Raw genomic sequence first — 14492 nt, forward strand, 5'->3', positions numbered from 1 at the left:
CGTTGAGGATGAGCAGACTGCAGCCGATGGCGATGGTCACGCTAAGCGCTGTGGAGTAGGCTGCATAGCCGGCTGCCTCGAATCCGGAGGACAGTGAGTCGCTGGACGTGTTGGCCAGTGTGTTGGGAGCGAATGCGCCGCTTGTGGCTGCACCAGCACCAGGAGTATAATTGCCACCCACTGGGATGCATGTGGTGAACATGTTCGGCTCGACGGTGGTCACTGCAAAGAGATAGGGAAAAAAGGAAAACGGTAGCATGAGAAAAAGTAATTTCTTAACATGTCGGGAAAATGTAAAAATGGAGCATACAATTTGGATTGAGATAAATTACTCATCAGAGTTTATATTTTTAATTGTAAATACAGACTTGATGGGCTGCTATTTGTACCAAATAAGTGTGGACTTATAAGAGACTAGCAACGGTGGTAGTACAGAGCCGAACGGTTCTTCTATGTATTGGCATCACTGAGCCGTATCTGGCTTTCAATATTGCTATGGGAACCCAGCATAGAGTGACGTTGATACGGCTCAGTGACGCCAGCGTGGTGTGACATTTCCAAACAATTCCCGATTTCTGTATTTCAGATCTTATTGCCTTCAGTGCTGCTTGACTATCCACAAAGATAATGACTTAATGACCGTACATAGAGCTTCATCCAAATAAGGTTAAATATATTGCGCGCTAAATTTTAGGATATGCCTTTGAAGCAGGGACCGTAACAGTTACAAGTTTTATTAAAAAATCGCTCTTGAACAATTATTTTTGGACCCTTATTTAATTACTCTCTAAATAACACTTTTTGCTGCTTTTTATTCTATCGATCCAAAATAACTATTATTTTTGATTTTTATCTAAATAATCTGCAGTTAACAGTAATTTTTGATTTTTAAATTATATACCTTAGATAACAATTATTGAAGACCTTTATTTTTGAAATCATATTTATAAAATCCACACATATAAGTCGTAGTAAACTTTGGTTCTCCAACACCTTCTTAACAGCCAAAAATGATAATGACTTTTATACGTACGACTGAAAAAATAAAAGTCGGTGACTGACTTTTATTGATCACTTTTATAAATAAAAGTCTTCAATAACTGTTATCGAAGACATATAATATAAAAATCGCAAATAACTGTTATTTACAGATTATTTAGATAAAAAAACCCTTATTTTGGATTTATAAAATAAAAATCAAAAATAATTGTTATTTTTTTAAATTTTGCATAAAACTTACATATAAAAAATTATTTTAAAATTTGAATCTTTAATTTAATTGTAGAACATTTCCTTCATAGTGAATTCTTCAATGACAATTTTCATCAATAGCAAAAACAAAAATTATATTTTAAGCGAATTTATACATAAACAAATTATAAGTAAGTTATTTAATTTGTGACCTAAAAATTTAAATTTTGAACCACTGTAAAAAAAAATTGAAGAGGTGGCGCAAAGTCATTTTGGAATTTTACCACCACGCATTGATACAATATTTTGGTCAAAGCCATATAAAAAAGATTAAAATCGATCTTCCACTCTCAGCCATCGAAATGCACTAATCCAGGCAGGCCGTAAAAAGTTTACTTTTAACTAATTAAAGTTTCCAGCTCACGAATTCAATGCCTTACTCTTTTGTACAAAAATACTAAGCGCTTTAGAATTTCTGGCCAGTTGCTGGTAAAACAGAGAATAAGCAGCCGAAGTTGTGGCTAACTCATACAAAATAAGTAAATTTAATTTAGAAGCTTCAGCATTGTGGACAACTAGAATTTTAATACAAATTAAAAGGTTGCAGCAAAATGAAGCCGCACAAAAATATCGTTTCGAAGTGCTGCTGGCTGCCAGAAATTGTCCAACAATGCTGGCAAATGAATAAATAAGTAAGTGGCCAGCTGTAGTGTTAGTCTGAGAGAGTTGGGGAGTGCATTGTCGAGTAGATGAATAAATGAATGAATGAGTGAATGTTAAAATGAAGGTATATATGTACACACAGTTTATACATACATATGTATGTACATAACCACACAGCTGGAGCGATAAAAAGGTGTAAAATAAAACCTTAAACTTCAGAATAAATGATTTAGCCAAAAAATGGAGCAGCAACCGACCAACCAACCAACCAACCAACCGACAGGCCAACAGGAGTTACATATATGTACATACATACATATTCAACCATGCAAAAATGCAAAAGGGCAAGAAGGCGTTGGCTACCAGAGAGCAAATAGATGCGAATAAACGAGAAGTTGAGTGAGTGACCAACTAACTATGAGCAAAATAGTTGAAGTTGCAAAATTTCTCTATGGCACTCAACAAATAGCCCGAAATTTGCTATTCGAGTGCAGGAAAGCAGAAAAATTAGTGTAAGCAGGGAATTTTCGTGCAGCAGCCCACAGCATAGAATGCAAATTTTCACAAATAAGTACATCCCTTATATAGATATGTATGAAGAATTGTGTTTTATCAAAATTCGTTTGCGGCTGCGCTTGACTCTGAGTAATTGTTGAATGTATGCCACACATAAAATGTTGCAACATTGTGCGATTTGGTTGGTAATTTGCAATGCAATGCGAAAACTGCATCAAGTGTGCTTTAGAATAAAATTGAAGAGCAGAAGAAGAACAACAAAAGTGGTGTGTTTAGTTGAAGTTTGCAGTGAAAGCCGCACTTTTTTACCCAATGCTGGTCTACTACGTTAGGTACATAATAACTAATTAAGGTATGATATGGGTCAAAACTAATCGAACTTTCTCAAATTATAAGGAGTTTTTCGTTTTTCAGAAAATTAAATACTTACTTAATTGGATAAGAGCAAAAATAAATGATCTCATGTCTGAAGATGTAAATTTTGGAGATTAACATAGTATGTAGTTACATTGGTGTTTAAATTTTTTTTCAATATTAATCTATGCAATTTTCTGAAATATGGCTGATGCATTTCGCTGTATTTAGTTAAATAGTATTCCTATAATTAAAAAAATAATGTCATACCATCCCAATGGAAACTTTGAAAGCGATGTTATTGATGTCTCAAAAACATCGATGCATCGCTTGCAGTTCATCTCAAGGAGTTGCAATGAGGGATACTTTCGATTATTGTATGTGATCCAGGGTATTGATATAGATCCGTTCAGACAAAGTGAATCTTACCGAGAGATCTGCTTAAATGAATCACGAATTAGGATTACGTTTCCAAAATAGTATCGTGTTAAAATGGCTATGCGACTTTCATATTGGATTTAATTTTGTAGGCTGAGGCTTTGTCGCCTTAGTTACAGAGAATGCTACCAAACCCCGTTGTCTTTAGATCTATGTCCGAAAACCTTCGGGCTTTAGATTATGGTGATAGCGTTGCGCTAGGTGAAGAGCTTGGCTGAAAAGTCTCGGACTTTAATACTTCGGAGTAAAATATATACCTATGTCTTTTAGCTGCATTGAGAACCGAAATGTCCCTCTATTCTAAGTAAGTATAAGGAGTTCTTTTGATTATCCCTAATGGAAGCTGGCTTTGCATGCCAGTGTGCGCTATAAAACACACAGGACCAGGTCCAGGACTCGCTGAGCTTAAACGATGCCCCACTGTCCACCCCCTACCTCTAAGTTTTGATCCGTCCGTGAAGAAGTTTACCGCTCTCTTCTTTCAGTAACTCCGCCCTGCCCAGTCCTCTTTTGAGGGACTTTTGGCTGAGAAGGGAAGGGCCGCAAAGGGTATCTTGTTCTTCGTGGTAAACCGCACCAGTTCCGTCTTGCTGGATCAAATAGGGTATCTAGAAATCGACTCTCAACCAAAAGTGCCCCATCACCTTTATAGATGATCACCCTTTTGCGGTAGTAAATTATAAAAATAAAACTGCGAATACAACCGAAATAGTTTTGATGGAAATGCCTCCTAGCCTATTGATACTGAATTAAAGAAAGGTCTTAAGCAACGGTTTAAGGATAGGGTTCAGATTATGTTGCATACAAGGAAAGAGATAAAGAGGAATATGTAAATGAAGGAAACGATAAAGTATAGGGAGGAAATAGAGTTAAAAATAGTTTCCTAAAGGGAACGATGAAGGTGAAGGTAAAATTAAATACATAATAACAGTATAAAGGTGAAGGTGAATACATACATAAAGAAAATAATAAAGATAAAGATAAAAATAAAGGGAAAGATAAGGATATAGGTGAGGAATAGGATAGTAGAAAAGGATAGGGATAGAGTTGAAGGTAGAGATAGTGAGAGGGATAAACTTGAAGATAAATAGACAAAGATAAATGTCAAAGAAAATATGAAGATATGTTATGTTGCGCGCTTGATTTCACCTCAAATTAACTAACTTCACTCCATCTCAATTCACCTCAACTTATTTCAACTGAACCCACCTCACCTCAACTTACCTCACATCACCTCACCACCTGAAACAGCATAGAGAGCATAGAGCATATTTTATGGAACATTTGTCTGAATGTGATTTCCAAAGAATTAGTGTTTGTTCGTAAGCATAGTTTCTTTGCGACATCTCCGTTAATCTTTAAGATTGAAAGCACAGCTCTTTGAAAACTTCGATAGTGAAAAGGTTGTCATTAAAGCAACGGTCTCTTGGAAGTAAGCATTGTGTAATGTTCACATAAAATCAATACACTCCACTTGCAGAAGAATTTCCGCCTTGAAATTGCAAGGCAAAAAGCGGTACTTCCATAAATACAACTACGTATGTATGTACACATAAAAAATACCAACAATGCGAATATATGTATGCTCTTGTACCCAACGTTTATGAATTGGGTAGAAAAACAAAATGTAGCAGCAATCGTTGTTTCAAAAAGCGATCCAATTGAGAAAACTCTACAGCGTGTGGCAAGCGGCTGGCAGGGTGGTGAGAGTGCAAACCCGTGGAGTGGATGGTTGATGGATGCGTTGCATAAGAGCACAAGTACTTAATGTGCATTTAATTAGAGCAAAGCCAGTGAAAGCCAGAAAATCGAGCTGCCAACAAAAAAAAAGCGAAAGCGTGTAAAAAACCAATACGCAACAACAACAACAACAACAATGGCAAATAATGACCGCCCGTGAATCAGTGTGCTGAATGGGGGAGGAGCGAGCAGCTAGCCAAGGTCGGTCGGTCGGTCGACAGCTTCATTCTTAACCGCTAATGCCATTGTAAGTGGCCACTTGTAATTGTTGTAATTTCCATTCACACACTACCACCAAGTTACATTGCAGCGTAGTGGCTAGATTGCTGTGGTGCTATGTATGTATGTATGTATGAGTCATTCATAGTAAGCGAACGCGTAATGAACTTTGCCAGCGAGCTACGTAGGCAAGCACTCGTTGCGTTACGCCCATAATGATGCGGCCTGATGCGCACTCACCGGCCAACAAGTGAATTAATGATAATTGCATTTGTCGAGCGCCGCAAAACGAAGCGAACGGACGCGGCGTGAAGGACGTGCGCACAGAACACTTGAGGCCATGAAGTGTAAGTGCTATACAGTATAAAGAGTAAGCGAAAGTTGTGAAAAGTAGAAAAAGCTCTTCTCATATATTTTAAATACACTTTTTCCTTTCAGATTTATTTATTTTTTTTCAGCAAGTAAAACAGAATGTCAGACATTTGCGGTCATTTATCTAATCGCGTTGTTGGTCGTCGCGTGAAAGACAGCCAGGCAGGCTGGCAGGTTCAGCCAGTTGGTTGCAGATGCACAAGCTGGGCGGAAGCTTTGTCACGCGGACTTGAGCAACGTCAAGGACGCGCTGAACACTTTTAATTACTTTTAAAGTTTACCGCAAGCAGCGAGGAAGCGAAGCAGACGTGAACTGTGTGAAAAGGATTGAAAGTTGGAAATGCAGGAACTGTAAATATAACAGAAAATGAAAAAAAGAAGAAGACAATCAGAAGAAAAGGGTAAAGCGTACACCGTCAGTACACACTTTATTTGGAAGTAAATAACCTAAATTAAATATTTATCGCGGTGGAGAAATTGTACAAAGCTTGGCTGGGTAAAAGCTTCCGAGTTCGCAGAGCACTTTTGACAAAAGTGAATGGAAGGTGGCTGAGAACTTCTTGCTGTAATTATCAGAAGCATCTCGTCGCTTACAGCCAATCGTAATCAAAATCGTAATGAAAGTCGCAATCGTAACAGTAAGGGAAATAGTAATGGTACTGGTACTCGTACTCGTAATTGTAATTGCAATCGTAGTGTAAATATAATGAAATTCATAATCGCGATCGTAGTCATACTTATAACTGTAATCATAATCGTCAGCATAACTGCAATCGTTATCGTTATCGTAGTCGAAATATTAATCGTAATCACCATCGTAATTGTAATTGTAATTTATTAATGCCAACTACTCCATCATTTAATGTACGAGTACCTACTTACATTGCGCTCTCAACTCATTTCTGCCACAGCCAATTCATTGACCTGCACAACGTCTTCATTGCCTTTCAGCTTGTCATACAAACACACACACACACACACACACACAGCATAAATTATTGGGTCAACAATTTTTGCTTATCAACTTCGTCATTTCCAACAACAATTCCTGTTTCTAGGTTGCTTCGCTCCTTCTTCGGCACTTGCATATGTATGTACCCTGTAGGGAAACCGCGGACTAGTGAATCAAATTTCTAGTTCCGTACTAGGCCTTTATCACCAAAAAGGAACTAGTCTGATACGAACTAGATCCCCACCAGTCAAAAATCTGCGAAAAGTAGTACTTTTAAAAAACTAATTTTTTCAGTATTTTGTTCACTAGAAATCTATATCTAAAGTGACGAATTTAGAAATGGTTCGGAACTATAGGAAAAGGGATGCAGAACGAACTAGATCTTATTTGTCGAATTTAGAACTAGTTCTGAACTATCGAATAAGGGATGCAGCGGGGGGCTTGTTTACTTTACATAGATATGTGTTCGGCGGCTTTTTCGTTCAAATACGCTTCTATTCTGTGCTTCGCAGATGCTTTTTCATAGCTTGGTAATACAAAACTAAAATTTGTGTTAACATTTCAACATCTTGGGACAGTCTGGAGTCTAAGAAATAACAGCGGGCACCTCTGCAAACTCAGCCACAGCTAAAGGGTATGTAAACGTACATTTCTTACAATCATTCAAACAAATTTAATTTCAAATTGAAAACACATTTCTTCCAAAATAACTTAAAATCGCACACACGGAAGAACCAAAAGGATTGAAAAATCATGACACCTTTTTCTTTCGTCTGTCGATTTTAGAACTGGTTCGGAACTATAGAATTTAGGACTAGTTCGGAACTATCGAAAAAGGGATGCAGCGGGGGGCAATTGACACTTCCTAGGACATCGCCATGTTAAATTCGCCAGTTGCTTGCATGCAAAAGAGATTTATCGCGAACCAGTACTGGGTCTAAATGTACTAGAAGCGCCCCAGTTCAGAACTAGAGATTTTCCCCACAGGGTATTTACCGGTATCTTCGGCATGCTGGATGGGGCGTTAGCGGAGAAGAACTATTTTAATGCAAGCTGCAGTGGCATTTTCTTCAATTCACTCTTGTGGTTGTCGTTTTTGGCCTAAAATTTTTTTGCACACATTTACTACCAGCCAGACATTTCTACATTTCTACATTTCTATATCTCAGCTGCAACCGTTTCCCGCTGTGTTCACACTGAACACTACTTGTACATGCATATCTACATTTTCTGGCATTTCTTATTCCCAAGTAAAGTAAAGTCTTGCTGCTATCGCTGTCGTTGCTCTCGAGAAAAGTTGTTGTCATCCATGCTCTTGACGTTGCCGTTGCCATTGTTGTTGTTGTCGTTATGCGCTCATTCTTCCGCTGCAATTGTCAAGTTGACATTGTCGACAGCGCAGCCAGCCGCAGAGCACTCGAAGCCACAGTCGCCACCAGCAACAGCAACCAGCGACCGCCAAAGTGCCAGCCAGCCAGCCAGCCAGCCAATAGTTTACAACCAGGTCTCCGCTGGGCCACTGTGGCAACAGCAGCCTCGAACAGCATTACCGTGCCGGTGTCCTTGCCGCAGTTGCAGCGCATAGTTCTGCAGCTCGTTGCAATGTCCTGCTAGGCTGTCTGTCTGTCTGTCTGTCTGTCTGTCTGTATGCCTGTCAAACAAATGTATGTTTGCCTGCTTGTTTTTTTTTTGTGTAGATATTTATTTTACTTATTTTGTTGTTGCTTGTAGGTATGCAGTTGTATTTGTATTGCAGTAGTCGGGTGCATCCGCTCGCTGCTGCTGTCACTGAGTTCCGTTTGTTTAATTGCGGTTGACAGTTTTGTGTGGTGCGCTGCGGCAACAGAGTGGCTTGCAAAAAAAAACAACCTACAAATGTACGTACTTATATTAATGACAACAACAACCACACACATTAACTGACAACAGTGACTGTAACTGGAATTGCAACAACAGCAACTGCATCTATAGCAAGCTTAGTAAACAGTGCGGTGACAGTTGAAATTAGTTCAACCGAAAAAAGTGAATTAAATGGGAAATTTTTTTTTTCGCTGTTGCATATTTTCCTCGAATTGAGAAAATTAAATATACTCGTAATCATTGTATGCACAAAAGCATATATACATGCGCAGAGTAAAAGCTTACAAGGGCACGCAGCTAGCTGTGCTTTGAGAAATAAAAGAGAAAGTCCACACAAATGACAATTCTCCTAGTTTTTCCTAGTCAATGCTAGGCAACTTTAAACTGTTGAGCGATGTGTTATTTACTTCACAGCAAGTGGAGTGGCTTAACTCAATTTCAAGTATTAAGAGCAAGAATAAAGCTAAACAAATCATTTTGGTGGAATCTGAAAATTGAATGTCAGCGAAAGCTGCGTTGAAGCATCACTGGGTATTACTTGAGGCACCATGAAGGAGTCGTAAGAAATTGAAGGAAAGCTCTGAAAGGACCTCCGCAGCAACAAAAAATCTGCATCGGACAGAGATAGACAGAAGAAACACTGGATCTCCGTCTGAGGATGTACTTTCTTGCAAAAAAAACCTGAGGTTCTACACAATTTCGAGGAGCAGCTCATGGTAAACCACAGACCCACAATGAAAAAGTATCTTCAAAGAGAAGATTGCCTGTCCAGAGTTGTTTCCAACCCCAAAGGTGGAAAGCTAAGCACTTCAGGCATGTAGACCAAATGCTGGGGTGCACGGTGACTGAGGCTGATCTAGTGCGAATGTCAAGTAGCAGATTTGTAAGGCGAAGTCTTACTTACTCTTTAATGGAGCTTGGCAGTAGATCATATGCTATACGCCACGGAGGAGGAGCGAGGTTGTAAAGTCTTTGGGAACGCATGGGACTTTGCCATCACTATGCGATGCTAAGCAGACAAAACCATACATAAAACCGAAAGCGAATTTTGAAAAAAAAATTTGTGATTCTGCGGAAAACTATATCAGCTATATACGTCTGGAATGGTGGGGCCGAGTATATAACACTGCTGTTAACTGTTTTGGTAAGGACAATATTAAGTAGTGGTCTGATAGCTTATTTTAACTAAGAAAATTTATTATCCTCCTAACACGAAGTTGCAAAGAACGGCTATTTGTCAGTCAGTTGGATCCACTTGCTACTGCAATGGAAGCAAAGAAGGCGCCGGTAAGCATTTTTCTTCTAAATATTCAGGGTTTGTAAAGCTCAGTCGATGCTGCTATAAGGTAGAAAAAATTATGCAGAAAGAGGGGGAATCACTGTGGTTATACCTCAATCGTTCATATGCTGCGAAGTACCGGAGAAGACGTCCCTAGCGAGGAGCAATAATAATCCAAAGTCTAATTTTAAAGACTTAATAAATGCTTCGCATCGGTAATACTTTATAACAATATCTTGGCGCTTACAATTTTGTTGAGTATTTGGCCGAGCTTTTCCACAAATTTGTGGTACGCGCCTATACGTTGTTGCACAAATGGAGAAACCTACAGTTTTACGCCCCCTCCGAAACACAGAAATACACTCGGAGGTTTGCCATTGACCGCTGTTACTGGAAAAAACTTTTTCTAATTTAGATGCTGCCCGGACAAGGGATCGAACCCAAGCCCTTTGCAGTGGTCGTACGTACCTCTAACCACTCAGCCACAATGGACTTCATATTATTTAGGTCTGATCATTGCAAGATTTTTATTTTTGAAAGTTCCAATTTATGAGCTTCAACTGCAATAGGTTTGGCATTCATTGAACTCTCGAAACGCCTTTGATTTTTTACACACTTCGGAAATTACTGTAAGCATGCTTGTCGCGATGCTGGATATTAGTGGTTTCATTTCTACTTTATATTTGAAGCTTCATTGTTCAACTTCCTGAATTTAAGTGCATAAAATTGGCAAAAACGGAAATGAACTCGGCTGGTTTGAAGTCGCATGTAGCTCAGCGTTTGAAGAAGTTTGCTGTGGGTGGTGCTGTTCCCCCCCGTTAGCCAACAACTTAAGTGAGTCTATTTAAAATTTGCGCTCGGCTATGTACACCAATACTTCTTTCTTCCAACAGCAATGGAATATTTATCTTACTTGTCGCTTTTGTCTCTGCTGTGTGGCAAGTGTTCAAACATATTTTCTTAGCTTCTCTGCGGTGTCCCTTAAGCGTGTGCCCAGCCCCCAAGCCAGCAGCCTGTAGTGCCAACCGGCCAACCAGCCAACGTGCAGTCACTTTCAGTTTGCTTTTACATTCTTCTGGACTTTTTTCAGGCATTTGAATTGACTGTAGCCGCCTACCCAAAAATTAAGGTTGTCTTGTGGCTTCTAAAGTTTTCGCTTAACAAAAGTCTGCCACATCGACCGCTGCTGCCTGCTGCCATCCCAGCCGCGTCATCATCTTGTGCTCCTCATCTTTTAGCAGTTCACGTGGTTGTTTTTTTTTTTTATTACAAACGTTACAACAAAGTTAAAACTTGGCACTTTTGCGGTGTGGTAGCCAAGATAAGCTGCGGTTAGATTGTTGCTGTTGCTTGGGCAGTGCATCCCCAATGCTTGGGCAGATACATAAGTGTACTCTCACTCAATCGCTGCTCTTTCTCAGTTGCACTTTACGTCCATATGTATACATATATGTGTGTAGGTCCATTCTTTCAATTTCCTCACTTTTCTTCTCTCTCCCCATCGGTCTGCTTGTCAACTTAGCCAGTTTGACTTTGTCGTCGGCGGTTGTAGTGTCCTTAAATCGCTGCTTTGCTGTTCTAGCTCAAGTGGAAGGAAAGCTGTGCAAAACTTTAGAGGAATGCTGTAATTTATTTTATATATCGTACTTTTTCTTACTTTGTATGAGTTTGACTAAACATAAATGCTACTTGCAACAGTTTAAATTTCAGGTTTGAGTTTACATTCTAGTTTCTGCTGCTCAGTAAATCACTTCTATTGGGCGGCTACATTGGTCTACTAAGTAAGTTAAGCTGGCTTTTGTGCATTTGAAAGCAGCTGAGAAATTTGCTGAATTAATTGTGGCACAATGTTGAAAGAAGGATTGCCTGTTTTAATTTAGTTTGGAGATAAGTGGCACAAAGTTGATTAAAGAACTGCAAATTTAGCTTGCAAGCTGTTAAAATAAGGTTTGCAAAGGTATGAGTAAGAAAGTTATACAAAGTTGTACTTTATGATTCGCTATTGATTTATGCTGTATGCACAAGTTCTTGAAAATAAGAGCGAGTCTAAAATCACATCGACATTGGCATTAGGCAAGGATAGATAGACACCTGTTTGCTGAAGTATGCACTGCGACCAGAACTGCTATTGTGTCTTTACTCCCCATTCATTTCCATATACATTTGGAAGTTCCACTGGGTATTCGGTGATATAAAGTGTATGTTATATAATTACGATCAGCTCCATTGCCACAAAAACGACGTGAGTCCTTTAACCATATCCCGGAGTTTGTATAAATGACTAATTTGTTCTTAGAGAGTTTGATCAAATATTTTACTAGTGCCTGGCCCATGTGTCTGGTTTCTTAGTTCCTGTTCTATGATCCATCCATTCATTCTTCTCTGGTGAGCTCTTTCCTAATAGTGTGTGGTCCTATTACCAATAAACGGCTCGGGCCCTTTTGGTGTTGTGTCATAAAATGTAGAGCCCTATATTTTGGAATTCATTAGGAATGGTCCAAAAAGAGTGAAGTCGGAATTGTAATGCTCTGACCCCCTAGGATTGTTCTGTATCGATTTTTTTTTTATTTTGAAATCAAAAAAATATTTAGAGGTCGCTCAAAGCGCTAAAATTTTTCGATGTATTTTTATATGGGGGGAAAAAAACTTTTCGTAGAAATGGTATAGAACTCTTGAAAAGCTCAACTCTGGTTCTCTTCAGGAGTCTTTCAGTAATAATACTCAATTATTTATTTAACCATTTTTTAATACTAACGATTTTTTATTGGTCCCCTTTTTGCATTTTGCGGGGTTTTTGGTGGACCTATAAATTATAGTTGCGATGAAAAAATGGTTAAATAACTAATTGCGTATTATTACTGGGAATCTTCTGCGGATGAACAGAGTTTTCCGATAGAAAAATATAGATTTTTAAGATTTCTATACCATCTATACGAAAAGCTGTTTTTTCCCCATATAAAATATAGGGAAAACTTTGGCGCTTTGAGCGACCTCTAAATAGTTTTTGATTTCAAAATAAAAAAATAAGGGTATATTTTTTTTCGGTATGGAACTATCCTAGGGGGTGAGGCCATAAGAATTCCAACTTTTCTTTTTCACATTCATTTTTGGACCACCCTTATAGGCATATGTCACTGATAGAAAATTCGAAATTATAAGAGCCACAGAGTTGCCGCTTCTCAGCCACAGAGTATGGTTAAGATACTTTCAATTCAAATTCTATCATCTTAACTTGTCGAAGGAATCAAATATTTTCAAATATGACTGCTTTAGGTTATGTCAGTTTTGAAGCTCCAAGTGCAAAGAGTTCACTCGGAAGCCGCACATACCCACTGTGATGCCTAGGAAAGGCTTTCTTCTGACCTGTTCTAGTAGGTTCTCCGATAGAGTTTTTGCTGTAACACTTTTCGAAGTTGTGCTTGCCTAGAAAATCGAGACGCTTACTTCAGAGTTTAGACTAACCTTTCTTCAGAAATCATTGTGCAGAATTCTGCCCTTCGTGGTTACATGTACGAATGGTGAGAGTAAGAGATAAAGTACATTTGTTCAGATATGTCTATCAGCTATTGGTAACTGCGAGGGAGACTTTATGTTTTGAATTTGAAAGTTTATCAGCTAACTAACTGCCTCACAAATTGGAAAAAGGAAACAGTTTGCAGACGCAAATAATAATAAACGGAGTGGTTTACTCTTCTTACAAAATGCAACAGTAATCAGGCAAGTGGTAAATGTTGAAGAAACAAAAAAATAATAAATAAAATAAAATATGCAAAAAAAACCCCGGATCTGCAAGCTATTTGTGCAAAATTTTCCATTTATACATACATATGTTTATCGCATATACGTTGCAATACTTTTGAGAGGATTGTTGACTCAAAGAGGCCGGGTCGTATGAGTGACATTTTCACATACACATGCATACATATAAATATTTATTTTTAAAACACTCGCTGCCGCATTTACAGATTTGTGTCATCACCCAGTAAGGCAGACAGACGATTTTGTCTACTGTGGACTCGTTTTTTTTTTTTTGTTTTTTGGCATTCGCTTAATCTTTTTGACGGTTCGTTGCACCCTAAGCGGTCTATGTTGGCTGGACAGCCGACTGTCTGGCCGATCGACCCAAGGCAATCGCAACTCAACTGCCATTGCAACATACTCACCATCCATTTTATTGCTTGCTGGCGGCGTTAAGCTGCGCTGCGAGGTCGATGACATCGCTGAATGGCGAATGGATTTGCAAGCATTGATTTCTTTTTGTTTTTGTTGTTAACTTTAGCTTTTTCATTGCACTGAGTTGGCTTACATTTTTCGAGATAGTTTTCATATTAAGCCGATTCATATTTATTTGTGCGAATTTTTATTCATTTGTTTGCAAATGTTGCAATTTTCTTTATTGTTTTTCAATAGTTCAAAGTTGTTGAACTGTGAATGTTGCAAATGCACGCACACAGACATACAACCACACGCACACATACACAATTGCCATTGTACGCACACAGTGGGTGTAATAAGTGTAGTTGAAATAAATTTGTTTGCTTTGTTTCAGATTTGTCGTTGTTGTCACTGTTGCAAGGGTGCGTGCATCTATCGATGATTCTACTCATTCCACTTTGCAATCCAACATCCAGTCTATTCTATTCATTTATATTGTTTACTCTAACTTATGTAGCTATGTATATTTGCTTATTTGCGTGCGGTTTTATGTGTGTTTGTGCTTTGGCATTGTAGTTGCAAGGTATTATTTTATTTCATAGCTTGCAATGCAATTCCTGTTTTATTTAGATATTTGTGTCTTTATTGCATATCCTTAATTTAAATATTTACTGGCGTTCATTCAACCACTGACCGAGTTTCTCGCGAAATTTTTAATTAAAATTCATGCAATTCTATTGTTTGATAAGGGCA

The 14492-nt window shown here is 38.5% G+C and overlaps 1 protein-coding gene across 1 annotated transcript in view; it reads right to left on the reverse strand.

The window, feature by feature from the left end:
- Positions 1-6: 6 nt before the first annotated feature.
- Nlg4 (Neuroligin 4) overlaps positions 7-14492 on the reverse strand; it is a gene marked incomplete at both ends in the record, with an annotated part of 64107 nt that continues 49621 nt past the window's right edge. Inside the window, one exon of the mRNA XM_017623105.1 lies at positions 7-222. Within this exon, the coding sequence (XP_017478594.1) occupies positions 7-222 (216 nt within the window). The remainder of the gene's footprint in view (positions 223-14492) is intronic.

This window comes from Rhagoletis zephyria, unplaced genomic scaffold (assembly GCF_001687245.7).
Source record: "Rhagoletis zephyria isolate East Lansing unplaced genomic scaffold, Rhagoletis_zephyria_1.1 Rzeph_scaffold_03042, whole genome shotgun sequence".
NCBI classification, from domain to species: Eukaryota; Metazoa; Arthropoda; class Insecta; order Diptera; family Tephritidae; genus Rhagoletis; species Rhagoletis zephyria.